The sequence below is a fragment of the Delphinus delphis genome, chromosome 15 (genome assembly GCF_949987515.2).
Source record: "Delphinus delphis chromosome 15, mDelDel1.2, whole genome shotgun sequence".
In the NCBI taxonomy this organism is placed as follows: Eukaryota; Metazoa; Chordata; class Mammalia; order Artiodactyla; family Delphinidae; genus Delphinus; species Delphinus delphis.
Genome location: NC_082697.1, coordinates 81,138,766 through 81,164,510, shown reverse-complemented (window position 1 = coordinate 81,164,510; position 25,745 = coordinate 81,138,766). Strand labels below are relative to the sequence as shown.

General features: G+C 51.7%; 1 protein-coding gene and 1 long non-coding RNA gene across 4 annotated transcripts; one reads left to right on the top strand and one right to left on the bottom strand.

The window, feature by feature from the left end:
- AGFG2 (ArfGAP with FG repeats 2) lies at nucleotides 1–21,931 on the top strand. 3 transcript variants are annotated; one of them, XM_060032341.1, is made up of 13 exons: nucleotides 1–354; nucleotides 8,798–8,891; nucleotides 9,741–9,856; nucleotides 10,959–11,112; nucleotides 11,681–11,846; nucleotides 12,523–12,648; nucleotides 13,295–13,327; nucleotides 18,360–18,480; nucleotides 18,669–18,751; nucleotides 18,942–19,022; nucleotides 19,890–20,033; nucleotides 20,372–20,457; nucleotides 20,786–21,931. In XM_060032341.1, exons 1-13 carry the CDS (start codon nucleotides 134–136, stop codon nucleotides 20,843–20,845), a joined length of 1,485 nt encoding a protein of 494 aa, XP_059888324.1. In that variant the 5' UTR covers nucleotides 1–133; the 3' UTR covers nucleotides 20,846–21,931. The 3 variants fall into 3 exon arrangements, with proteins under 3 accessions (XP_059888324.1, XP_059888325.1, XP_059888326.1); XM_060032343.1 differs by lacking the exon at nucleotides 1–354 and adding an exon at nucleotides 543–842; XM_060032342.1 differs by lacking the exon at nucleotides 13,295–13,327.
- Nucleotides 18,721–25,745, bottom strand: LOC132438290 (uncharacterized). The gene is made up of 3 exons (XR_009522164.1): nucleotides 25,274–25,745; nucleotides 23,261–23,488; nucleotides 18,721–18,811 (listed from the first exon to the last, which is right to left on the bottom strand). It is a non-coding gene; the product is annotated as an uncharacterized lncRNA (long non-coding RNA).

Genomic DNA, 25,745 nt, shown 5'->3' with positions numbered 1-25,745 from the left:
CGGCTGCCGCCGGCTCCCTAGCTTCTGTCGGGGGAGCCGGGCGTGCGGGGGCGGTTGAGGAGGCGGGAAGGCGGCAGTGGTTGAAGGGGCGATTCCTGACTTGCAGGGAGGAGGTCCGAGGGGTTGAGCAGCCATGGTGATGGCAGCGAAGAAGGGCCCAGGGCCGGGTGGCGGGGTCGGCGGGGGAAAGGCGGAGGCGGAGGCGGCCTCGGAGGTGTGGTGTCGCCGGGTGCGGGAGCTGGGAGGCTGCAGCCAGGCCGGGAACCGCCACTGCTTCGAGTGCGCCCAGCGCGGGGTCACCTACGTGGATATCACCGTGGGCAGCTTCGTCTGCACCACCTGCTCCGGCCTCCTGTGAGTGGACCGGCGCGGGGGGAGGACCGGGAAGGAGCGGCGGAGAGTTGGCGTTGAGGACAGCGGGGACCCGGGGCGAAGGGACAGAGCCGACGTCGGGGGCGGTGGGGAGGCCTGGGACGCGCAGGATGTGCCGAGAGGGTCGTCTGCTGCAGGGGTGTCACGGGGAAGGCGAAGGGTCAGGGGCGACAAAAAACGATTGGAGTCGCGATGCAGGGGAAAGGAAAGACAGCGTGAGAACTGGAGAAACTCCCTAAAGGAGGCGAGGCGATCCGAAAGTGGGGAGAATTGAAGGAAACTGGGGTCGGGTGGGGGTTAGAGATTTAAGGGGCCAGAGAATGATAGACACCTTGAAAGGGAACTTCATGTAGGTGGAGGGCAAACAGGAAAGAGGTAGAGCAAGCTAGACTCAACATGAAGGGGTACCTTTCTTCCTTCTGGCTTGTGCCCATCCTGGATTGTGAGACGGAGAAACCAATTTAAAATAGGTAAGTTAACCCAGGTTGACAGCACAACGGTAATGGCAGGTAAAGAGCCACGTTCCAGTGTTCAGGAACAGATCCTAATCTTGCAGGGCTTTAGAATGCTACCCAGAGGGAGATTTCTTACAATTCTAAGAGATGAATGCTGATGGGTTGCCCTGTTAGAGAACTTAACTTTTCCAGAGGTTTCGGGGTCTGGATGAGCCATCCTTAAGTGTAATAATTTACACCTTTAAGCTCCTTGTTACCATGGCTTGCTCGTGGTAGTAACATCTGGCGACTCTTTCTAGATTTGGGGGGGGGCGTTGTTGAATAATCTGCAGTGCTACCTTGGCACTGGCACTGAATTTGGTCATGCCTGAGCTAATTTAGAGCCACAGATTTCTAGCCCAGATTTCTGGTTATATAGTAAGGTTCTTTTTTCCCCCTAAGGGAGTTACCTGGTTAGATGCATGACTAACATTTGATACCAAGCCTGCATGTCTATCTTTATAAGCTTATCAGGGGCTTTATTTTGACTTTTTTAGTATTAATACATTAGTTTGGTTGGTTTCATTTTTAACTAGGAGCGCTTTCCTTGTTCTTACATCTTTAGGAGCTGAGGAGGGAGTGGTATTGTTCTTGCGTGACAGATGGGAGAACAGAAGCAAAGAGAGGTTTAGTAACTTATCCAATGCCAGATGGGGGTTGCTGTTTTCAGCATTTGTTGTTCCATATTAGTTATGATCATGGCAGAGCAGAAATGAGGGTCCAGGTCTCCTCAAGCAGTTTAGGATTATTTCTCTATTCGATTCTTACTTCCTTAGCCAAACTTCTATGTTTTAATCAACCTTACTTGTGTGTTGTGAGGATAGACTTGACTTTCGTCTAAGTAAAAGCATTGTGGCTCTTGGGATAGTGGTTTAGAACACGAACAGTAACGTGTCAAAAGTTGAGATAGAGGCTCAAAGGAAGTCAAAGGATAGAGACTCGAGACTGGGACAAGTACTTTGAGGAGAATAGGAGCAAAGTTTAGGAATATTTATAGTGCAGAGTACAAAGAGAGCAGATTCCTGAAGATCCTGTTATGAGAAGGCAAATCTGATTACAGAGTCTGGAGAGAAGTCAAAGGAAGCAGGGGGATAACACTGATGGCATATCAGAGTCTAGGTCCCAGGAAGAAAATACCAGGAAGCAGTGTTAACTCATTCCCCTAGTCAGCTGCGAAGGCGTGAAAGCTAAAACACTGAATAAATGGAAAGTGCTGACATCATTATCATTATTTTATAGATCTTGGTTTAAAGTATCCCATAGACAACACTTCCCTTCTATAATGAATGTCCCTCAATCAGGACAGAAGGAGGGCCAAGGGATCTGGCTCACATTAAAAACCCGGTTTCTTTTGCTGGACAAGTTAACTCCTTAAACATCAGTGCACAATTTGCAGAACTTTACCACTTCCTCCTGTGGTCACTATTGTTGAGCTCACTGGTGAAAAGTCAAACGCCTGTGATCTGGACAGACAGTGGGTGGGGCTGACGATGGCCTAAGGTTGCTTAATAGAGAAGTACCTCAAGAGGCCTGTCTCTGTCTGTGGCGCACGTAACTTCCAACTAGGGGCTTAGCTCCTTAGGAAGCTAAGTTCCTATAGGACCAAGTGGTGGGAGTCTACCAGCCTCCCCCTTTTCTTTTAGTTTCAAAAGATTCTCGAAAGGACATTTTTGCTTAGTGTTTTGGTAAAGCATTATGGGAATCACTCGGAGTGATTCTCAAGGTGGTAGACTTTAGGAAACGCATTTTGGTGGTGGGGAAATCAGAAGCTAGGCCAACTGTTTGTTAGCAGGAAGTGAGGGTAGAGTGAAGGGTCAAGAAGCTGGACCAATAAATGAAGCTGAACTGAAGGCATGTTGAGATTATAAAGAGACAAATTTCGGAAGAAACTCTACAAGAAAGCTTTAGCTGCCCTGGCTGTGACCGTCTGCCTGGGTTCTGGTGGTTTGGTACTTCTCCTTTGCTGACTGGAGTCGTAATAGCATGGACTAGGGCAAAGCATGTCAAGCTTTAAAAGGGGTCTTCACAAAGTAGTACCAGTGCCCTTTGATGTACCTTGGCAAGGGCTGGGAGCTGGCAGGTGGGCCATAGGCAGAATGTGAGGTGGGGCGTGCTTACTGCTGGCTGTAGAGTGAGGAGGGGGCACGCAGCCCAGCAGGCAGTGGAGAGGCGTGGCTCCACGGTGACCCACACACCAGTCAACGTCTTAAATCCACATGGTTGCTTGCCCACAGATTTGGATTTTGTGGTGCTAGTGAAAATCATAGTAGTAGGCCAATATCTTGCATCAGTCTATCAGTCAACAGATGTTTGTCAAGTGTCTTTGAGCCCCAGACACTGTTTTAGGCACTGGAGTTGTGGTAATGAACAAAACTGACAAAGTCCTATCTTCATGTAGCTTGCATCCTAGGGGAGGCCTTGGACTCTAAATAAATCATGAAATATATAATTTCAGGTAGTGATAAGTGCTACGAAGTAAACTAAAGTTCAGCATGGCCTAGAGAGTGATGAGAGCTCATATTCAGCTATGATGATGAAAAGAGAAGAAATATTCTTGCTTAAAATAAAAAGGATACTGAAGGGGAGGAAATTGAAGTATCATACTTCCCACCATAGCCAGAGAAAGGAGACAGAGGCTTGGCTTTCTTTGGAAAGCCAGTTTTCTGTTGAGTGTGTTACAAATATGTCGACCACTTAGGGGGCTGGAGTGTTCTGGGGCAGTGAGCAGAATTGCCAGGGTTCCCATCTGGCTGGATTGACTGATAATAACAAAGTTGACTGTTCCAGCCAAAGTTGAATTTCCCAAGATCTGAAGAAAAATTGAGATTTTAATAGTGGGGGTGGGTATGGCTGTGCCTTCAGCTCTGCATATGCGAGCTCATTCTTTCTGTCTTTTTCAATGAGAAATTTTTTCTCAGCTCAAGCAGAAACGCACAGTGTTGGTGTGAGGGCCTGAGAGAGAGGCTGCTAATTTCTGCCGTTTCTAAATTTACATACATGCTGCCACAGTGGTAGGTCCCAAATTTGACCTAGTTTTATTCATTTGGTTTTCTTCCAATACCTAATTTCCTTAACCTGGATAGAGATCCTTTTACTCTCCCTAATCTATTCATGCGCTTGTCTGTTCAGTTATACTTCTAACTCTTCAACTAGAAGACGAATCTGCCATTTGAAGCTAGGGGGGGTAAAAATTGCCACAGAAAAGGACTTCTTTCCAAAGCAGTGCCTCAGTGTTCCTTCTTGTTCTGGTTTGCTTGGATGCCTCAATGGAGAAATGAAAAGAAAAGAAAAATGCCTCAACTTTTCTTTAAAAAGGAAATAGACGGAGAGGCCTGAGATCTCATTGGCATCTGGGCTAGGCACTATCTTTGACACCCAGTTTTTCAGCCAAGTATGTGACATGCTTCCCTGACCTGTCTGAGTCTATCCTTTAATCCATCATCTTTCAGGTCTCAGTAGTGGCTATTTGTCTCTTCTACTTCTTTACAACTTTATTCTGACAGTGGGATTAAGTCAGGATTGAGGTGGACGGAGCCCTGGACTGGATGTCAAGAGATGTGCTTGACAGCTCTCTATTTGTGACAAGTTGCTACCCTCCTGGTGCCTTAGTTTCCCTGTCTGGCTCGCTAATAGCTGTTCCTAACCGAAACACTTTTATCTCCATGGAAGGAAAGGTATAGTATGTTGTTCAATAATTCAGTACTTTTCCATCTGTCTGGGCTGGAGAGGTAGACGTATGCCTTGCCCTTATTTTAGTCCTGTCCCTCCATCCCCTCGCACCTCACCTTTCTTTTTTAAAAAAAATTATTTTATTTTATTTTTGGCTGCGTTGGATCTTTGTTGCTGCGTGCGGGCTTTCTGTAGTTGCGGCGAGAGGGGGCTACTCTTCGTTGCGGTATGTGAGCTTCTTGTTATGGAGCACGGGCTCTAGGCGCACGGGCTTCAGTAGTTGAGGCACAAGGGCTCAGTAGTTGTGGCTCGCGGGCTCTAGAGCACAGGCTCAGTAGTTGTGGCGCATGGGCTTAGTTGCTCCACGGCATGTGGGATCTTCCCGGACCAGGGATCAAACCTGTGTCCCCTGCATTGGCAGGCGGATTCTTAACCACTGCTCTACCAGGGAAGTCCGCACCTCTCCTTTCATATTCACTTCTGCCAGGCAGAGATGGACAGAGTCTCTAAAATTACAGATTTAGGCATTTTATTGTATAGGGCCTTTGGACAACTTGAAAAGCTCCTAAGAAAATAACAACTTAACAAAGGGGTGAGAAGAAAGGGGGCAAAATGTGAAAGGATTGAGATTGAGCCTGAAGAGGAAGGTAGCTGGTAGTATCAGGAGTCCACGTGTCTCTACGTGAGGGCAGCTGTTTATTATTGTCACTGAGGAAGAACTTCAGGAAATGGGTCGAAGCAGGGGACTTTCAGTTAGGAAGGAGTTCCTTAAAATTAGTGAAATTGACCCTGGAGCAGGGTAATGGGGAGCCTTCCTAAGAGGAACTCTTCTTGGTAATGTTTGGGTCCAAGATAAGAGCTAACCTGGTTTAGCTGAACCCTGCTCAGAGGCAGAGGAATGGAATCCCAGGGGCAAAGAAACACAATCTAGAGTGTATGAATTTGAACACAAATATTCAGAGGTAAGGAATGCCCGAGTCCAAATCTGGCACAAATGAAGGAACTTGGGTGCTGGGTAGAACTGTTTTTTTCCACTGTCGACCTGGCAGAACCCTTCTTATCTGAGCAGCTGAGCAGGTTTGAGGCTTCTATGAAGCAAGATAGAAACAAAACATGGGCCAGTTTGAGGGTGATGACCACAGAGAAACAAAAGATGTGGTATTTGCAGAAATAGTAGTATGCTTAATACAAGCAAAGGGAAGGGAGAGAGGCAAAGAGAGGGAGGATTGGGCAGACTTTAGGATCTCTGCAAGTCGCTTCACTTGCCAAGTGATTCAGAGTGCTTCAGAGAGTGAGTCAGAGTACTTCAAGTGCCATTTAGGTGCCCTGTGAAAAGGAAACTGAAGTAGAAGAAGACATCATGACTGGGCTGAAGGCTTGAGCCCTAGTGATGTACTTGCCTTCAACTAGAGAAACTTGCCCTATTCTGGGCAAATACCTTTATCTCTATCTCCCCAGCTCCTCCTGGTTAGAAATAATAGAATAAATTTGCTGTGATAACCAAAGAGCAGTGCCTCCTTCAAGCTCTCACTTCTTCTTGTTTCGGGGAGAACCTGAGAGTTATGTTGGGGAGACTGGCTGCAAGTTGGAGAGTTGGGTCTGTTTAATTCCAGGCCAGTGATTCCCATCTGGCCCAGTGCATGACCCTGGTTTGTACCCGGTAACACACAACACTCCTAGACCATTTGATTTCGGCTCCTGGGAGGAGAGGGGCTCTCATTTCTAAATTGCTTCTCTTGGCCAGCAGTGGCCTCCCTGTGATTCAGAGACAAACGCTCTGACTCATAGGCTGTGTAACGAGGCCCTCTTCCTGGGCTGCAGTGTTGCCTTGTAGACTCTCCCTGCCCCCAAACCGTGGCTCTGGTTATACATGATCCAGTCTACAGACATCAAGGTCAGAGCACTGCTTTTTGTACTGTGCTATGGAAACATCCTGTTCCACAAGATTCATTTGGCCCAAAGCACCTAAATCACTTCTTTTCTCTGCCTTTCCTTTATCCTTTCTCCACCCCACCTCAAAACCCCTCCAATCCAAGCTCAGCCAGAGGAAGTTCTGTTGCTCTAAGCATCCCCTCTAGACTGATGAGTGGGTCAAGTTCCCCACCCCCCACCCCTGCCAAGGAAGCACACCTCCCTGTTTATACTTTGCTAACAGTTCCTGGTTGTCCTGTCAGGAAATGTCAATGACCTTTTTGTGATAGGCTTAGAATCTGTTTTTCTAGTGTAAACATAATACATTTTACTTTTCCCATGGCCATTTCTCTTCCTTCACTGCTGCATCCTGGTGCCACGTCCTCCCCCATCTGACTGTGCGCCTGCTGCATTGCGAAGTACCCTCTCCGGGCTCTTTGGCTCCTTCTTGGAAGCAAGTGATCGAGGACTAGGTCCTATAATTTTTGCATCCCCCACAGTGCCAAACGCAATGCCTTGTGTTTTATTTAGCAAAGTAAATATTTGTCAGTGGGAGGTGATAGGGCGGCCCGGGATCATAGGAACAGAGAGGTCTGCTCTGGCTAGACCTCGGAAAGGCCTGGCATTCCCAGGGGGAAGGGCACAGTGGTTAAGGTGAGAAAGGGCAAGGGAAAGAGTATCAAAGTGGGATGTCTGGACTGCGGGATGTCTGGACTTCAGGACCAAAACAGAACCAAGCCACTGGTAAGAGAGACTTTAGGAGAGAAAACTGAAGTCTCTGAAATGCAATCAGAAGAGAGTCTTCAGGTCAAATCAGGTTTAAGAGCTATGGTTTGACACCGAGTTACAAAGCCTGGCTTTTGGTTTTCCCGGCTCTCATCTTTCCTCAGGGCATCCGTCCTCTTTGATATTGCTTATCTTTTAAAGGGGTATTTTGAAACCCATCCAAGTCTAGTAGCAGAATTGCTGAAAACGCCCCCAGTTGTAGCCTCCAGTGTCCTTCCTGTCCTTGGTTAGAATCCCATAATCGGTAACTTGTCCAAAAGAGCAGCTGTCCTTCACTGTTTACCTTGTACTCTGTCCTCTGTCCATTCTCCCCGCCCAGGCTGCCTTCACTTATGCTAACCCACGCACTGCCGTTCTGCCAGGCTCGCCTGGGCACCTGTATTCATCGTGTGTACCTGTAAGCCTGCATGTGTGATTTCTCCACCTTTCCCTAAGATTTCCATCTGGTAAATTTTGTTTGCTTTCCTGAGGGCGTCAGCCAGGACCGTATTCTAGAGTTACTTTTATTTTCACGTCTTGCTTTGCCCATTTTTTCCAGGGGAGTGAAAACCAGAAGAGGGCTTATCAGTTGAGACTGTCTTTCTTGCATGTGCCCGTGGTCTTTCACTCCTGACCCCAGGGTCTAATTTATTTGTTTTGGTTCAGCCAGTTGTGTTTTCATGTGATGAGGGCCATAGGTTCAGACTAGAGTAAAACTGAAGGTAAGGAAAGGGGAACCTCTGAAAGCCTGCCTGGCTTGGCCCCAGGCTCCCGTTAGAGCACTCTGGAGGGCAGCTGAATGGGGGTGAGGAAGCCGTCTCAGCTGTAATCTCCACAGGGCATCTGTGGGCAGAGCTGGACTCCCAGGGAGTTAACAGAATACACAGAGCTGGCACAAAAGCATCCCTACAGGGTATATGTTCCTGACTCATGCCCGTCTCATACTCATGATTGAACCTGATTTCCTCCTACTTCATTGAAAGATCTAGAAGTGAAAGAAAGTCTGGAATACTTCTTTTCCCAGAGATCACTCCCTAAAAAGGGGGGCCCGCTCCATCCCTCCACCACACCGCCCTCCTGTGTAGTCAAGAGGGGGAGCAGCCAGCCTAGGGAATCTTGTCTCCAAATCTTATCTGTGTTGGTATTATCAGGGATAGTCACGGGCCTTCGTTTTTGCTTTCCCTCATGCATGAGGGATTTGTGTCTCCATGGGCTCTGGGACCCTGAGGATGTGCTATAGGTCTCAAACAGTGATGAAGCAGGAAACGGGAAGTGGGCCCATGCCAGAGTTCCCAGAAATACCCCTCAGCCTGAACACTCAGCTGCTGTGGTCTGAGCCGAGGTAGAGGAGGCTTCTGGATGGGCAGGTTCTACCTTTCTCTCCAGAATGACTGGGGTTCCCTGTCTCTCATGAGAAGCCTCCAGAACATTCTTGCCTCCCTTCTTTCCTTGAATTAGGAAGTAGCTTCAGTCAGAGAGTTTCGTGTACGTGTAGTTTTATCCTTTCCCCCTCCCTCTCCTCCCATAAACAGACCTGCAGTGCTAGTGGCATTCTACTTCTCTTTTTTTCTATTTGTCTCCCACAGGAGAGGCCTGAACCCCCCTCATCGTGTCAAGTCCATCTCCATGACAACTTTCACTGAGCCTGAAGTAGTGTTCCTGCAATCCCGTGGAAACGAGGTGAGCCACCCCAGACGGAAGGGTTCCAGGCTGCAGTTGCCCTATCTGTCGGTGGAGCTTTGCCTCAGGAGTATAGAAAAGCCCTACAGTTTTCTTTTTTGTTCAGGTTTCCCTTATTTTTTAATATGTAAGGTATCTTAACTTATGTCCAGGTGTACATTTACAGACTTAGTTATAAAATTTGGGGTTTGTCCAGGCCCCTTGTTGGAAGAATCAGGGGAAGAAGCAAAATCTCTGTCGGGGGTGGCTCCTGGGCACTCGAGGGGGGAAATGCTCCACAGTGACGAGCGTTCAGGGTTGACTGAGCCAGGCCCTCCGAGCAAGAGCTCCTGGAGCCAGCTCTGCTGACTGGAGCCTCGGCAACTGGGTCTAAGCCATGTCGTTTACTTGAAAGGGAGTTAAACCCCTTCTCCAGCTAAATCTGCTGGTGGGAAGATGCCAGCCTTGGTGTCAGCAGTATCCCTAGCTTATGGGTGACAGACTTAACTTGGAGGGTGCAAACAAGGGCCTCTAGGGGGTGTTCTGGAAGCCACAGTTCTGAAAATGGCTCCTGACCCCACCTCCATCCAAATTTAGTCCCTCTTAGTTCTCATGGCCCTCTGTTTTCTTTCACAAGATGTGTCACAGTGTGTCATTATAAATGTATTTTTATTTATCTAAGGCATGACCTCCCCGTTAGATGATCCACTCTGCGAGGACAGGGATCATGTCTGTTTTGTAGGTGTACCCAGATCCTCACATTGTGTCCATGCTCGATAAACGTCTATTGATGAACGAGCTGGAAATGGTTTGACTCCCATTTCATGCTTTCTGCCTCAGTTTCTTTGCCACCTGACTTCATTCCTTTAGGTTTGCAGGAAGATTTGGCTGGGTCTTTTCGATGCTCGCACATCTTTAATACCAGATTCCAGGGATCCTCAGAAGGTGAAGGAGTTTCTCCAGGAAAAATATGAGAAGAAGAGATGGTAAGGAGGAGGAAAGAGATTGCTCTGGAGACATGTGTCCAAGACACACTTCATCTTACAGTCCAGTTTCCAGAGCTGAACTGGGGCTTCTCTCAAAGGCTAGACGAGGGTTGAGTCTGTTCCCTTCAGATTCAGTTAGGGCCGAATTCTGACTTCAAAATAACAAAGGTACAGGAAAGAACAACTTGCTCTTGGTCACTAACCTTGCAGATTTGATGTCCCCTCTTTTGGGGAGACAGTAGACTGCTTGGAGGGGAGAGCTAGGGCCCCCACTAGGGAGTCTGGGTTCATTTTTATAGCTCAGCTGATCTCATTTATGGAGAGAGGTGGCTGGGAGCACATGTCCTCTAGCTTCATGCTTTTAACCCGTGATTCATATGTCCCCTGTTTTCCTGCTGAGGAAACAGCATCTCTGTTCTCTCTTGCCTTTTCTCTCCCCAGGTGTCACTTCCTATTGTTCGATTTCTGGGGTGTGCATGGTTGGGGGTAACTCTGGGGTGGAGAAGAGAATTCAGGGAGCAAGGAGACTGGTGTGGATAAAACAGAATTTTGGAGTCCCTTCGGGGGGCGGTCCTTGGGATAAAGAAAATACATCCGGAGTAGAGACCGCATCCACTGGAGTGGAAGGGGATTTGATCAGAAGGCGCAGCAGCCGGCAGGATAGACCGTGAGCACTTAGGAGATGAGGTGGCAGAGAAGGAGGAACCTGAAGATACTCCCAGGAAATAAAAGGGGTCCCTTGAGTAGGAAGTTGGAAAATAGGATCACCTGTTGCTCAGCATGATTGCAGGTGTTATTACTTGAAACCCAGATGGTTTGATGTGTCAGAAAGAGGAGGGAGAGATGAGGGGAAGACCGGCACAAGCCAGAGCCAACTGAACATCCCTGCAGGAAAAAAATGAGCACCTGACAGTAAAGGGGAAGCTCAAGTTAGGCAGAACTTTGCTAAGTTGCTAAATTCCCTTTAGTTCAAAAAAGAGAATCAGTAGGGAAAGTGAGAAAGGACTTTGACTGCTGTAACCTGTGTTTTCTCAAGCACCTAAGCTGAGCAAGGTCCAAGGTTTCACCCCTCTCCTCTTAGCCTAACTGTTCTTTCTCCAAGGTATGTCCCCCCAGACCAAGTGAAAGGGCCCACTTATACCAAAGGTGGCACCTCCACCCCCGTCCAGGGCTCCATTCCAGAAGGGAAGCCCCCGCGGACACTTCTGGGGGATCCTGTGCCATCTCTCTCGGCTGCTGCCTCCACTTCCAGCCAGGTAACTCTCAGATGTGCCCTGCAACTTATTTTGGGATTTGGGAGGCAGGGGTATCAGTTTCCTAAATCCAATCGCCTGAACTTAGCAGACGACGGTCCAAGAGGTGTGAGCAGGTTCTCAGCCCTGCTGTTCCCATGTCTTGCATCTCTCACCTTGGATCTGTATGTTTTGGAAGAAAGACCCCAACAGGAAGTGGTATTTAGGGAAGTCAGAGTATCAACTTCAAACGTGACCATTCCTCCAAGGAAAAACAGGGGCCAGGACACTGCTTCAGGCGCCTGGGAAAGATGAGGAGGGGCTGTTGGGCGACATCCCTGTGTATCTCAGGGTTGCCTTGACTAACGTCCTCTAAAATATGTGGTTCTGGGAGCTGCTGCACTGAGAGGACAGAGGAATTAGGGATGAGAAGGGCTCAGGCACCTTCTGCCCGGGAACCCTCTGGGTTGAGGGTAGTTTCTGCCTCTCTTCTCTCTCCACTCGCCTATCTGGGGGCAGCCCGGGGAGCCATGCAAGGGCCTGGGTCATGGCTGGGATTCCGAGTGCTATATGTACTGCCTTCTCCTCCAAGTCTGTCAGTCAGTCTCAGCCCCGGACGTCCCAGCCCCGGAGCTCTCAGCCACCTCCCCCCTCCTCGGTCAAGAAAGCCAGTACTGACCTGCTGGCCGACATCGGCGGAGACCCCTTTGCTGCTCCCCAGGTGGCACCAGCTTTTGCTGCATTCCCAGCCTTTGGGGGTAAGTGGGACTTGGGAAGAGAACCTTCCTACAACATATGTCCGCATCACACAAGGAATTCACTCGGCCCTAGCTCTCTGCACAGGAATGAACGTGATGGTAATTCTGAAGTATCACGGCTGGGAGGGTGTGGGTCAGATGAGTACAGCCGGGATTAGTTTTGGGAGTTTGACCAGAAAGCATGGCAGTTGGGGGCTCCCAGCCCTCCCTCTTAGAGCATTGGAAAGAGCCTTTTTCTTAGTTTCTCTCTCTGTTAAAATGGGGCAAGGGGATTGTCACAGGTTCCATTTCCCCTGCCCTCTTCCAGAAGATCAGTAGTAGCCAGTAGAGGGTGGAACAAAGTGATTATCTAGTTTCCCTTTTTCCTTTTTAAAGCCCTTCCCCGCGGCAAAATCTTTTCCCATGATTCCGCCTAAACTAGACCCTGACAAAAATGTTAATGCCTCACGGAGTAAGGACAAAAAATGGGGAGTGAACTTGGAGGCCTCTGAGATGCCCTTTCCCCTGCATGTGTCCGGCTCTCTGCCCCAGGCTCCTGCCAGCTCCCTCTGAAGAGGACCCTGCAGGAAGGCAGATGTCCCATTGAGCAGCCCTTGGCCTTCAGAACTAGTCCGTGTGGTATGGATTACATATACATCATATATAAACATAACCTTTATATTCTTTCCACCTATAGGCCAGACGCCTTCCCATGGGGGCTTTGCCAACTTCGATGCCTTTGGCAGTAGCCCTGGCTCTTCTGCATTTGGAAGCGTGCCTCCAGCTGGCCAAGCCCCGTTCCAGGCACAGCCAGCACCCCCAGGTAAGCTCTGCCCCTCTGGCTTCCTTGCTTGCAACTGTGACCCACTGTCCACACCCATACATCACCCTGCATTCACATCTGCACAAAGAGGAGAAGTACCGCACAAAGAGGAGAAGCTCCAGGAAAGGATGAGGGCAGTCTAATGAGGTTCTTGTCGGGAAGAAGGGACTCTGTTCTCTTTCTTCATGTAAGGAAATGGCTAAAACTGCATCAGGAGTTGTGCAGGCTGTGCACTAGGAGGTCGCTGACTGGGAAGTAATGGAGACCCGAGTCCTAGAAAACATGAGAATGGACATGACCTTTCCCCGAGAGGGCCCCCAGGGCAAGGTCTGGGTCAGCGTCCTAGGTGGTCTCCAGAAGTCCTCAGGCATCCCTCTTAGAGCAGAAGCCTGCCAACACTGCGTCGTGTTGTTCCTGTGGGATGGAAGGAGAGTCTAAAGGCCCCTAAAGCACTCGGTCCCTCCCGAAGCTCCCAGACATCAATCAGGCTTCAGAGCTTTCGGGCTGCCTCCTTCCTTTGGACACCCTGCACACAGGAGGGCAGCCGGAGCGCTGTGAGGACAGATGTCTGGGGCCGGCCAGTGACTGACACTCTCTCTCTCCTCCCCACCTACCTGCCCTTTCCCTGCCCCACCCTCACTGCCAGCCAGTCGGATGCTAACTGGAAGTCACAGCTTCGGTAAGTTATTCCTCCCACTCCACAGCCGACCCAAGGCAGAAGCCTCTGTCTCAGGTCCTCTGACCCTAGAGTTTTGAGGTCTGGAAGGAACCCCTCAAATTTAGCCTTTAACAAAGGAGGCAGTTAGCAGTTTCCCTAGTCATGCAGCCCACAGCCCAGCAGAGCCCATCCCACAGCGCAGACTTCCTGACTCTCTGCTCTGTCCACAGCGCCCCCACCTCCCACTGTTGCTCTTGTCTTTAATTTTTTGAATGGAACAGGAAGAGACATTTTATATTGACAGAATTTAAAATTCACAACAGAGTTCTCACATTGTGAACTTAAAGTAACTGACAGAGTAGCCTTGAAATCCATAAAGCAAAAACTATTAGACAGAAAGAAAATCTGATAAACCAACAGATGGAGACTATAATAGATTCTCTCACAAGATTCATAGGTGGAGTAGATAGACGAGGAGGGAAGAGAGTTGACCATTTGAGGAAGACTTTAACAAGTTTGACCTAAGAAGTATAAGTAGAACTTTGTAACAAAAATACAGAATATACATTATTTTCAAACATATAACCCTTTTATAATTTGACCATATACTGGGAAACAAAATCTCCATAAACTCTAACAAGGAGAAATTGTTATGTTATTCTATATAACATGTTATTCTATATAACATGTTATTCTATATGGTAAAAGATGTCCTAAAAAATGTCCCCACACAATGTTTCATGTCCTTAAAGGCATGAAGCAGATGAGGAGAAGACACTTACAACATGGAAAAGAGACAAAAAGCTAATAAGCATAAGGTGCCTTTTTAAACTCCTATTAATAAGAAAGACTAGAATAATGGACAAGGGATAGAAGCAGATAATACCCAGAAAAAAACATGAAAATGTCCTCAACCTAACTAATCAGGGGAAACACAAGTTAGAATAAGATAGTAATTTTGCACATTATATTCACAAAATTTTTAAAGATGAATAATGGCCAGTATTGTGTGGGGAAATAGGCCCTTTTGTATGCTGTTGGCAAACGTGTATACTGGTACAGGAATAATCAATTTAGCAAGAGGGAACTATTCCCAGGAATGGGATCTGGAAAGGAAACAGCCTATTACAAGGTGGTTATAAATTGGTTGGTTCAGAGATGCCTTCCTAGCGCAACTGATTAGTTTAAAGGGAGTGCTTAAAGTGCCAAGCTTTAAAGGAGAGAAGGGAGGCGTCACCCCTGGAGCCATCCCAGGCTGAACCTGGGATGGACCGTCTGTCCAGTGTCTGCTCATCTCAAGAAGCAGACAGCCCACGGCCGGACCCAGAGCCCACCAGCGCTGACGGTGCTTGGGGAGCACCCCCGTATCATCTCCATGAGGAAAGAAAGCTCTGTTTTGCAGCTGAGGAAACTGGCTCAGCTTGGCCAAAATCAAATGTGTGATCAGTGGCAGATCCCATTCATTCCCAGCCACACCATGACCACGAGGGGGTTACTGTGAGTGTGACGTGAGGAACCACTGGGGAGGAAGTAGGAAGATTTGGGTGAGAGGTGGATGTCTCTTCTGACAAGGCTGGTTGTATTGTTATATATCTGAGGGGGAGTATGGAGAAGGGGGGTTTCTAAAAGTGCGGTTTCCCCTGAAACTGTTAGAAGGCAAGTCTGCTAATCCAGCTGTGTGGAGTGAGGCTCTGGCAGTGGACAGGAAGCAAAGGAGCACAGGTATTGGGAGCGTCGGCCTCCTTTCTGAGGATGCGCCCTCGGTGCAGGGAGCCCAGCCTGCCTGAGCCAGGGCCGCTCTGCCCTCTAGCGCCGGCCAGGAGGCACACAGCACTCTCTCCCCGCCCTCGGCGGAGAGCCTGGTCCTCACTGAGGGGAGCACCCTGACCCAAGGGCCCAGAGCAAGACTGAGGAGTCGGACCCCAGTAAGGACGGGGAGCTGTGTCCGCTGGGAAAGTCCATGTACCTCGAGTCCGTCGGGCAAAGGAAAGGCCTGGGGTCTGAGAAGCCAAAGATCCACCACCGCCCTGGTGGCTTCCCAGCCTTCCTCACAGCCTGTGGGTGCGAGAGGACTGAAGACCAGGGCTCGCAGTGGCCACAGCCTAGCACTGTCCCTCAGGAAAGCCCAGGGGTTGGGGAGGGAGAGGGGCTGAGAAGAGCACTGTCCCCTGAGTGCTGGCTCTCAAGAAGCGGCCCATCCCTGGAACCTCGCAGGCAGGCCTTGGGCACTCGGCTTCCCTGCTGGCTTCTCGGCCCTTCCACGTTACAGCCGGTCCCCCATCCCCATCAGGTATGCTCTGTGCCTGGCACCAGGAAGATACCCTTAACAGAGGGGTTTGGATGAACACAGCAGCCTCACCCTTTAGAAAAGGAAGATCCACATTACAGTTCTGAGGTGCTCAGAAGAAAGCCCAAAACTGTACTGACAAGAAACGAGGGCTGAGGTTTGAGGGGACCAGGGAGCAACGCGGATTTGAGAACCACCCCGGCCCTGCCATTTCCTTCCTTGCCTTGTGTCTTTATCTTTTCCTTTCCCTCTTCTTCCTCTCGTGTCTGAGAAAGAGAAGTATCTTCCCTTGTGAAGGTTACCTCCCTCGTCCTTTCCCACTTTCTGCAGGGCTTGGTCCCATCAGCTTTCCTATCTGAATTTCACCTCCACTTTCTCCACCTCTACCGGCATGCCCCTTTTTCCCACAAATACACTTCAAGTTCCCGTCCTACAAAATGTCTCTGCAGCCTGACCCACGCTGGTCTCTCGTCTCACCTCTCCACAGCTGTGCCTCTGGGGAAAGGAGTCAGTAGCCTTCACTTACTCATCTTTTATTGTCCTGTTTTCTCTCCTTTTTTTTTTACTGAGCATTTTATGGCATAATATACAAGCTGTTCTGAACCTTGATTTTTCTTTAACTTAACAGTACTATTAGGGACTTCCCTGGCGGTCCAGTGGTTAGGACTCCATGCTTCCACTGCAGGGGGCATGGGTTTGATCCCTGGTTGGGAAACTAAGACCCTGCAAGCCGCATGGTGTGGCCAAAAAAATAAATAAATAAAATAACAGTACTGTTAGATTTTTTTTTTTTTTTTTTTTTAGCGGTACGCGGGCCTCTCACTGTTGTGGCGTCTCCCGTTGCAGAGCACAGGCTCCAGATGCGCAGGCTCAGCGGCCACGGCTCACGGGCCCAGCCGCGCCGCAGCATGTGGGATCTTCCCGGACCGGGGCACGAACCCGCGTCCCCTGCATCGGCAGGCGGACTCTCAACCACTGCACCACCAGGGAAGCCCTAGATTTTTTTTTAGTAGTACATTAAGAGCTTCCTCATTCTTTTGTATAGCTGCACCACTGTCCAACTTATGTCTAGACCATAATTTATCTGCTCAGTTCCCTGTTGTTGAATATTTAGGATGTTCCAGTCTTTTGCTGTTAAACAGCGCTGCAGTTAATAACCCTGCTTCGGCACATTGGCAAGTTATATCTGTAAGGGAATTCTTGGCAGTGGAATTGGTATAGTGGGGACCCAGTTGATACAGAAATAAACAAAAATACATCACTATAAATATGTCAAGTGCTAGGAAGGAAAAGAACAAGGTGCTAGGAGAGGAAAACCAGGATCAAACACTGGAGTCAGGAAGGCCCATGGAAGACATGGTTCTGTTAAGCCTGCAGGGTGAGTAGGAGTTAGCAGGCCAAGGCCATGGGCAAGGCCTCTTGTTCAAGGCAGCGTGGAAAGGCCAGAGCTGAGGGCTGTGGGTCGGGCCCTTTCCGCTCGTGTTTACCATCTGAGCCAGCCATCCTGTGTTTCCTTTGAGACCTTGTCTTGCTTCTCTGACCCTGGAAGTAGTATCTCATAGGTATGATAATACCTCACATTTGTGTTATGCTTTGTAGATTTCAAAATACTTTATCTCAGAGGGCCTTTACAGCCACCCTACAGGGGGCGGGGTTGGGGAGCAAGAACAACAGTGGGCTCGGGAGAGTGAGAGAGATGGTTTGCTGAAGTCACAGCGGTAGCAGGTGGCAGAACCACAACTGGAATCCAGTTCTTCTCCCTCTGCCTGTTCAGCTGTTCATTCAGCAAACCCTTCCGGAGCACCGTCAGGAGGCGGGCACTACGTAAAGTGTGTTTCCCTTCGGTAACAAAAAGTCTTCCAGCACTCAGAAAAATCAAGCTTTTCCCCATTTGTAGCCTCATTTTACCCTCACTGTAGCCCAGAGTAGTTGGCAGGACCCCACACTACAAATGAGACTTAGACACTCAGATAAAGAGGCTTTCTTAAAATGACAGGGCCTCAGGCCTCTTCCTTCGAGACCAGGTTGCTGATTGGACCCTAACCCTAACCCTAACCCGCCCCGAGGGCTGTTCTGTAAACTTCCCCTGTGAGGCTCTTCCATGTTGACTATGAAGACCAGGGAGGGCAGGAGAGCCCTGCTGTCGGCCCTGCGCCGTGGGCAGTGCGTCCCAGCCCTGATCTGAGGTCCTGGCGTCAGGGGGCTCCCGAGAGGGGAGCAGGCGGCTCGATGGGAGTGAGAAGGGTGCTGGCGAGGCCGGAGATTTATGCTCAGCACCTCCAGTGCCATCTCCGCGTTCCCCGAGTCACCCAAGTGTCCCTGAGCCTTTCTGCCCTTCACAGCTCCTTCCCCACCCCTCTACCTGCCCCTTCATATGATTTATTCATAAATGGAAATGATGGTTTAGGCAAAAGACAGACGTTTCCATCTCTTAAGGAAAAAAATGGGAAGTGTAATCCAGACTAGAGCAGGAGGGACGGTGACCTGGACGAGGAGGAAGAACTGCTTCTCTCTCTGCGGTGGCGGTTTTGAGCGCTAGGGAGATTAAGAAGGGCTGAGTCTCACATCGCCTAGAATTCTCGGTGGGAGACAAACCCTCCTGAACTGGGTGATCCGATCCGGGGGAAGAACGGGCTGCCTCAGAGGACCCCGTTTGTGCCATCCCTCCCCTCCCCCTCCACTGCACCTCTGCCTCCATCTCTCCTCCTGCCCTTTCCGTCCTGTCTCATGCCAGCACCCCCTGTTTTACTTCCTGTGCCTGCCCAGGGAGCAGCCAGGGGACTCCATTTGGTGCCTCTCCTCTGGCACCTGCCAGTCAGCCCAACAGCCTTGCAGATACGGGCAGCCTCCTGGGACCCGGTGTATCAGCTGGAGGCATCCCTAGCAGGTAGGTCCAGATGTTGGGGAGCTTGCCATCGGGCAGGAGAGCCGGCCAGGAAAGCCTGGCCTTGCTTATACCAGCCACTCGGCTCCTCCCGTCCGGCAGGACAGAGTTTGCCATCTCCTAGTTCCTTGCCCAGCTCACCTCCTTGGTGCTAGATGATGTGCACGCCGACTTTTCTCCCCATATCACAGCATGTTCGGGATGGCCAGCCAGGTCCCCACGCTCCAGTCGGCCACCACTGGTGGAGGCGGAAGCACAGGGCTCTCCTTTGGAGGTGAGTCTTGTGTGTAGAGACCCAGGGAGGGGATCTAAGGCCAAGAGGAAATTGGGGACCCTGGAGGGAGGGGAGTGGGGAGAGATGCACACCAGGATTTAGAGGAATGCTCAGTTATCACAATATTAACCAAATGAGAAAAAAATAACCAGCTCTTCATCCCTCCTCTACCCCATTCCACCCTGAGCAGCCTTCAACCCTTTCACCACACCTGCTGCTCACGCCCAGCTGCCTTCCACCAACCCTTTCCAGCCCAATGGCTTGGCCACAGGTAAGCCTCCCAGACTGTCCCCTGGCCCTGACTCTCTCCATAGTCACCAGCCCAGGCCAGGCCGGTTTAATTTCCAGTCCACCTAGTGGGCAAAAACTAGAGGCCCCTAAGTCACCAAATCAGAATTTCGGAGTTAGAAAAGACAGGCTGCCCCTTCCCTGAGCCAGTTCCGAAGGGTTAAGGCTGACTGGTAGTGGTGGTGATTCTTTTTTCTCCAATCCTCAGCTTCCCTCTGGGAGCCCAGCCTCCTTCCCTTCTGTGTCCCACCTGAAACCATGGCCCTGTTCCCTGCCCTCCTCAGCTGGAGTCCTGCGGTCTCCTGCCCCTCCCCAGCCCCTGCCTCTGCTTTTCTCTCTCCAAACTCACACTCATGCCCCCCTTCGTTTTTTTGTTTGTTTTTTGTTGTTTTTTTGTTGTTCCTCTAAAACCTTCAGGCCAGGAAGAGAGAATAATATTTGCTACCAAGCTGACCCACGTGGCAGGCCCAACACTTAGGGCTTTACATCCATTATTTGATTTTCACAGCAGTCCGAGGAGATAGGCATGGTCCCCGTTTTAGAGATGAGAGAACTGAGGCAGAGAGGGCTGGTAATTTGCTTTGATTTATGCAGTTTAAGAGGTGGCAGAAAGCTGACCCCATGATCATAACTACCCTGCTGTCCGAGCCACAGGCCACAGGCCGGAGAGGGCAGGGTTGACACGATGCTTGGACGCTGAAGGGTTTCGTGCTCATTTCGGGTACTTCCACACCTCTGGGTGGTGAAAAACTATATCCCATTTCTGTGTCTTGGAGGGACTTAGGAAGAACTGTTCTCCTGCCCACCTTCCAGAACCTCACCTACCTCATGTCCCTCCCTCCCTCCACAGGGCCAGGCTTTGGGATGAGCGGTGCTGGGCCTGGCTTCCCCCAGACGGTGCCACCCACCGGGGCTTTTTCCAGCCCCTTCCCCCCACCGCTCTTCCCCCCACCGCTCTTCCCCCCACCGACCTCAGTGACTCAGCAGCAGAATGGTAAGGGATTCAGACCGCGCCCTCCTTTCTTACCCCATTCCCACCCCCAGGGACTCTGCTGTGTGTGTGTGTGTGTGTGAATATTAGAAATACGTATTAGGGAGCCAGACATCTGAGCTACTTCCCTTTCGGACCAGCAGGGGGACACCAGGGAAGCAACAGACCTGCCTGTGTCCTCTGACTGTTCCACAGATTTTTTCCTGCCTTTGGGGAGGCCCCTGCTGGCTGCCCACCTTGGGATGTAACTGGGCCTGCCCTGCAGGGAGGCAGGCGAGCTAGGCAGCACTAGCCCCGAGGGGCAGGGTTCCCGTCAGCTGAGTTTTTGCTCTTCCTGCCAGGCTCTTCCTTTGGAGACCAGGGATCTGCCAAGCTGGGGCAGAGGCCACTGAGCCAGCCAGCTGGGATCTCCACCAACCCCTTCATGGTGAGTGGCCGGTGCAGGGCCCGGGCCTGGTGTGGGTGTGGACTTTCACTCTGGGGGTTGGGACAGAATCCTTCCAGGAGAAGAGGGCAATGTGGGGCGGAACCACGCCCCTTCCTCGCGAAACTGCCTTGGCCCAGCCAGGGATGAGTGGGCTAGTTAAGGAGCCTCTGCGCTCCCCGCCCCTCTGCTTGCCTCCTAGCTCCCTTATTTTCCCTCTTCCCTCAGCACAGTAATTTTGAGGGAGAAAAGAATCCTGAGCTGCATTTCTTCTGTGGCCTCCAGCTTTTCCTCCCTAATCTAACAATTTGTGGTGATTGTTTCTTTCCAGACTGGATCCTCATCAAGCCCGTTTGCCTGCAACCCTCCAAACACCAACCCATTCTTGTAGCACTGTGTCCGGGGGGCTGCTCTCTGGGGCCCCTCTACTCCCTGGAGCTCCGATGACCACTTGCCTGTGGCAGTTTTGCGGGTCTGAGACCAGATGGGTCTTGTTTCGCAGGGTAGGGGTCTGGGGATGGTGGAGGTGCTAATGCTTTGCTTGGGGCTTGCAGATAAAAGGGCAGCTTCCCGGGTCAGCCACCCCAAGGCTTCCTCCTTCCTCCTCCAGCCCCCACCCAGGCAGGGGGCCCGGGAGGCGGGCTGGCAGAGCCTGGCCTAGAGGAGCCTTGGTGTTTTATTTTTCAAATTACTAATTATGAGGACAAGAGTCCTCCTCTCCTGCCCCCAGCGCTCCCTTCACTCCGAACCCTGTGGGCAGAGGAAGCTGGGGGCACAGGCTGAGCTGTGCTCCTTGTGGGAACAACTCCCCACTGCCCAGCTGTCTAACACTGTTCTCCTCGTGGGAGGAAGCACAGTGGGGAAAGCAGGGCGGAGGTGGGGATGAGGCGTGCATGGTGTTGACATGGGATGGCGATCAGACGGGATGTGGAGGTCCTGGGGAGCCTGAGTGCCCTTGGGGCCCTGGCTTGGGACAGCACCCCTTTCTCCATGTTTTCGCTTCCCCAGCTCCCTCAGGATGAATAGTTTTACCTACATACTTACACATGCCCAACTTCCGTCAAGCACTTTAGTTAGCTGTGGTGTCATGTTTGGATACCAGTGTTTTATATTTATACATAGAGAATTTTCTAATATAGCCTATTATATATATATATCTATATATATGCATACACATACGTATCCAGATGCAGCCATTCTTCCTCTCCCAGACAGCTCTTTCACACGGGGAATGGGATCTGTGCCTCGCAAAGCCGGAGCTCCAGGGGATGGTGGGGAAGGAGGCACACTTCTCGACCACCCCGAGCCTGGGCTTTTCCAGAGAAAGGCTTTGTGCAGCTGGCTTTTTTTTTCCTTTCTTCTTCCCTTGTGCCTCCCCCGCTCCTCCCCTTGGCCCCAGATCTCTGCACTGAAGCTGTTGCAGGCAATGTTGGAAAAGAACTGCATTTGAAAGGAAAAAACGGCTCTCGTGGTCTTGCTTTGGGCCAGCTTGAGGGGCCTCATGTCAGTCAACGTGACTTCTTGGGTCGGTGCCCATGCTGCTGTTCGCCAAGGACAGAGCCAGTCCCTGTCTGAACTGGAGTCCAGTTTTAGCAGTGGAGGGAGCGGGGGAGAGGGTGCAGAGGAGGACCCGGCATGGGGGTCGGGCAGGGCCTAGTCAAAGTCCAGCTGTCCCAGGTCAGCTGCCTCCTCAGCCCCTCCCCAGACCCTTGCCACCTGGGGATGTTGTGTCAACAGTGTCTAGGCTGTGTGTGTGGTAACAAGACAGCCGGCTTGGGTTAGACACCTCACCTGGGGGAGGAGAGGCCCCGAACTCAGCCCTGCTGTGAGCGCCTCTCCCTTTCCTAAGGCTGCCTGGGAACTCTGGCCCCTTCAGTCTTCCCTTCTTGGGATTTCTCTGAGTCTTTCCACCCAATGACCTTTAACCTGACAGCAAGGAGAGGCTGGGACAGTCTTATCACTGATTTACTTTGAGGATTTTTCCTGTAAATACCTTCAGCTGCTGTTCTTTGCACAGCCAGGCGTGGCCTCCCCACCTTCCCAGGGCTCAGTCCTCATCCTGTCTTGTGTCTGTGGTTCCCGTTCTCCAGCCTCTACTCTCCTTCCATCTCCTGGTGGCGCTCCCAGGGTGGACCATCTTTTTTTTTCCCTGGGTATTCTCTGTCACCCTTGATTATCTGTGTCTTCCCCATTCTCTGCTCAGAGCCAGGGACAGGAGGGAAGCTGGAATCTTGTGGTGGAGAAGGAGGGGGGAGGAGGAGCCTTCTTTTTCCCCAGCTCCCTGGCGCCTCCTTTCCTAACCAAAAACACTGAGGTTTGGAGGTGAGATTTAAAGGACCAGCAGCTGCAGTGCTTCTTACTGTTTGAGTCACACTGCCGCTGTTTCCCAGGGATCTCCTCAACTGCTCAGTGCCTGGGCGCAGGACCTCCCTGCAGTCCCCACTCCACGCTTCTCAGTCACTCTGTCCGACATGGACCCCCACCAGCTCACTGGCCAGGGCAGGATGACCAGTCAGAGAAGTTACAACGGGTCAGCGTCCAACTCCAGGGCAGAAAAATCAAGAGTTCACAGGGCGTAGGCTGAGACCGGGACTGCAGCTGCCTGTCTCGGTGTGGAACAGCCTGGTGCTGCCTCCACCCGGCGTCCTCTCTCCAGGCAGGCAGCAAAGATGGAAGAACCCCTGGCCTCAGGAAATGTCTAAATGACTGGGCTGTGCTCCCCCCGCCCCATCACCCAGGGCCTCCCTGCAGGCCCTGCCTGGTGGTTACAAATCTGGACCCACACCATGGGGCTGGAAGGACTCACCCAGACTGCCACCAGGCTTCTGACCAAGTGCTCATGTCCCCCTGGCCAATGCTGTGACAGTGCTCTGCAGGCAACAGTCCTCTGGCTTGACCCCAGCCTTCAGTAGGTCACTGATGGCTGCCTCTGCGGGTGAGGAAGCAGGAGCCAGTGCCCAGGACCTCTATCAAGCTCTCCGATGGAGGAAGGGGCTGGCGCTGTCCCTGCAGACCCCTCCAGAGGAGTGAGAACCTGGAGGGAGGAGAGAGGGGCACACGGGAAGAGCCTGGCCCTAGTGCCCCAGCTTCCTTCCTGGGGGCTCCCCTTTGGTAACAAGAGTCTTCCATAGGCACTTAGAATGTGGAGAGCCCATCCCACTGCTGCCCTGCACCTGGCAGCGGGATGCACAGGTGGACCTCCTCAGGTTGGGGGAGGTGTTCTCACCCAACGAAGCTGAAGTTCTGTTACTTCCTGTCCCGGGGGAGCAACACGAGTTACCAGGGCAACAGGCTCAAATCAATCTTGTCTGGGTAGAGCCAAGGGCAATGTTGTTGCCAGGGCAACTGATAAAGTCAGTCGTTTGGCTCCAGGCTTTTCCTGGTACCCAGCAGGCTAAAATCACCTGGCATTGATTACCAACCCACCCGACCACGTTTGCTTGTCCAATCCCTGCTGCTTCCTGCTTTATCTTTACCCAGCACTTAGGGGTTCAATGACACAAGGCTGTCTGGAGCTGGTCTCTGTGACAGCGGCTGTGATTTCACAAGGACTGGGGTGCTCCAAGGTGGACTGGTTGGTGGGAAGCGGGAAGGAGCAGATGTGAAGAGACCCTCCTGTGCGTAGCTTCAAATCAAACCTGGGGAGTAAGGCTCCAGGCAGGAGCGCAGCAGGTACGTGGCCCCCATGGGTGCCCTGCTCCTCAAGGCAGCACCAAAACTAGGAAGGGGAAAGGCCTGCAGATGTCTTTTGTGTCCCTGCCACTTCTCCATGGCGCATATGTTGAGGCCACACTGGAGGCTATGACCTTGAATATACTTCTGGTGTCCACTTTAGGATCTCTCACATACCTGCCTCTCCCTGGCCAACACCCATCAACGGTGGAGGCTGCCGCTGGCCCACGTGCACCACCTGAGCTGCCGCCACCTCTCTGGCACCTTGGAGAGGCTTTGGCTGACCTGGGTGGGGGGGGGGGGGCACCTGGAGCAGAACCTGGGTGCTGCTGCCTGCTGGCCAGATGCCCATCCTCATGATGCCAGGTGGTGCCCTGCATCACACTTTCAGCATGACCCTTAAAGGGCGTTCAAGAATCTGAGCCTTCCTGCACACCGCACGCACTGTTGGCTTCTCCAGTATTCCAGCTCATAGACCAACCCCTTCCTCCCACGCCTGGGAAGTGGAGGAGCCAGGGTGGGAAGCCCAGCCCTTCCTACTCAGGCTTTCCTGGCCCTTGGACTAGCTGGAGAAAAAGAACCAGGTGGCCTTGCTTCAGTACTCCTGGTACAGCTCCTAACTCACCTGAAGGCACTCCTCCCCAAATACCATCTTTAATAGGGGCCACAGCTGCCCTCTCCCAAACCCTCAGCTCCCCCACTGTAGGTGTCCTACTTGCCATGACAGTGAAATCATAAGGTCCTCTAAGGCCCCCACCCATGTGTCAACTACCGGTTTGTCTCACAGAGTGTGCACTGACCGGCGCCATCGCCCCCAACGTGAGTCAGTGGTCCTTGGAAGGATCAGAAGTGGGGTGTAAAAATGTCTGAATCCCAACCCCATTTCAAGGCTCCCGGGATGCAAGGGGCAAAGGGTACCTCCGCCAGTGCAGAGAGTCTGCACTTATGTGATCAGAGCCTTCAGCTGGCCTGGGCAGCGTTATTTTTGAACAGAGGTGGTGAGAAGGGGCTGAGGGCAATGGTGCAGCAAGAGGGCAGTGCCCCTGAGAGATGGTCTCTTCCTCTACTGGCTCTCCTTCAGTGCCACTTGACTGGAACCCTGGTGGGTATGGTCTGTGCACAGGGACCGATCCAGAAGTTAACTTACCCCAAGACACCTCCTATGGCCCCAACCCCGCAGAGAAACTGAACCTCCAGCTCCTCCAAGATCAGCATAGGCCAGTGCTCCGTAGCCCTGGCTCCTGGGATTACTTGGGAAGGCAGAGAACAGAGCCACTCCTGGGTGGGAAGAGGAGACACCATTCTGAGTGGGGAGTGGCAGAGGCCGGAAGGGGGTGCCACTGTAAGGGTGGCCCGGCTCAGTGACCCGCTCACCTCCAGGACTGCAGACGCCACCAGCGCGGTCACCACAGACGTGGCTCCACGCACACTCACCTCACCTCACCGCTTTCTCGGCCGGCCGGCAGCTCAGACGAGTAGAGACGCCACCCCACCCCCGCCCCTGCAAAAGCCCAGTCCCAGGACACGGGGTGGGGTGAGGCGGAGGCCGCCTCTCCTGGATTTCCCCACTCACACTCCACTCCCACCGCCCGGCGTCCAGCTCTGGGGCGCGCAAGGGT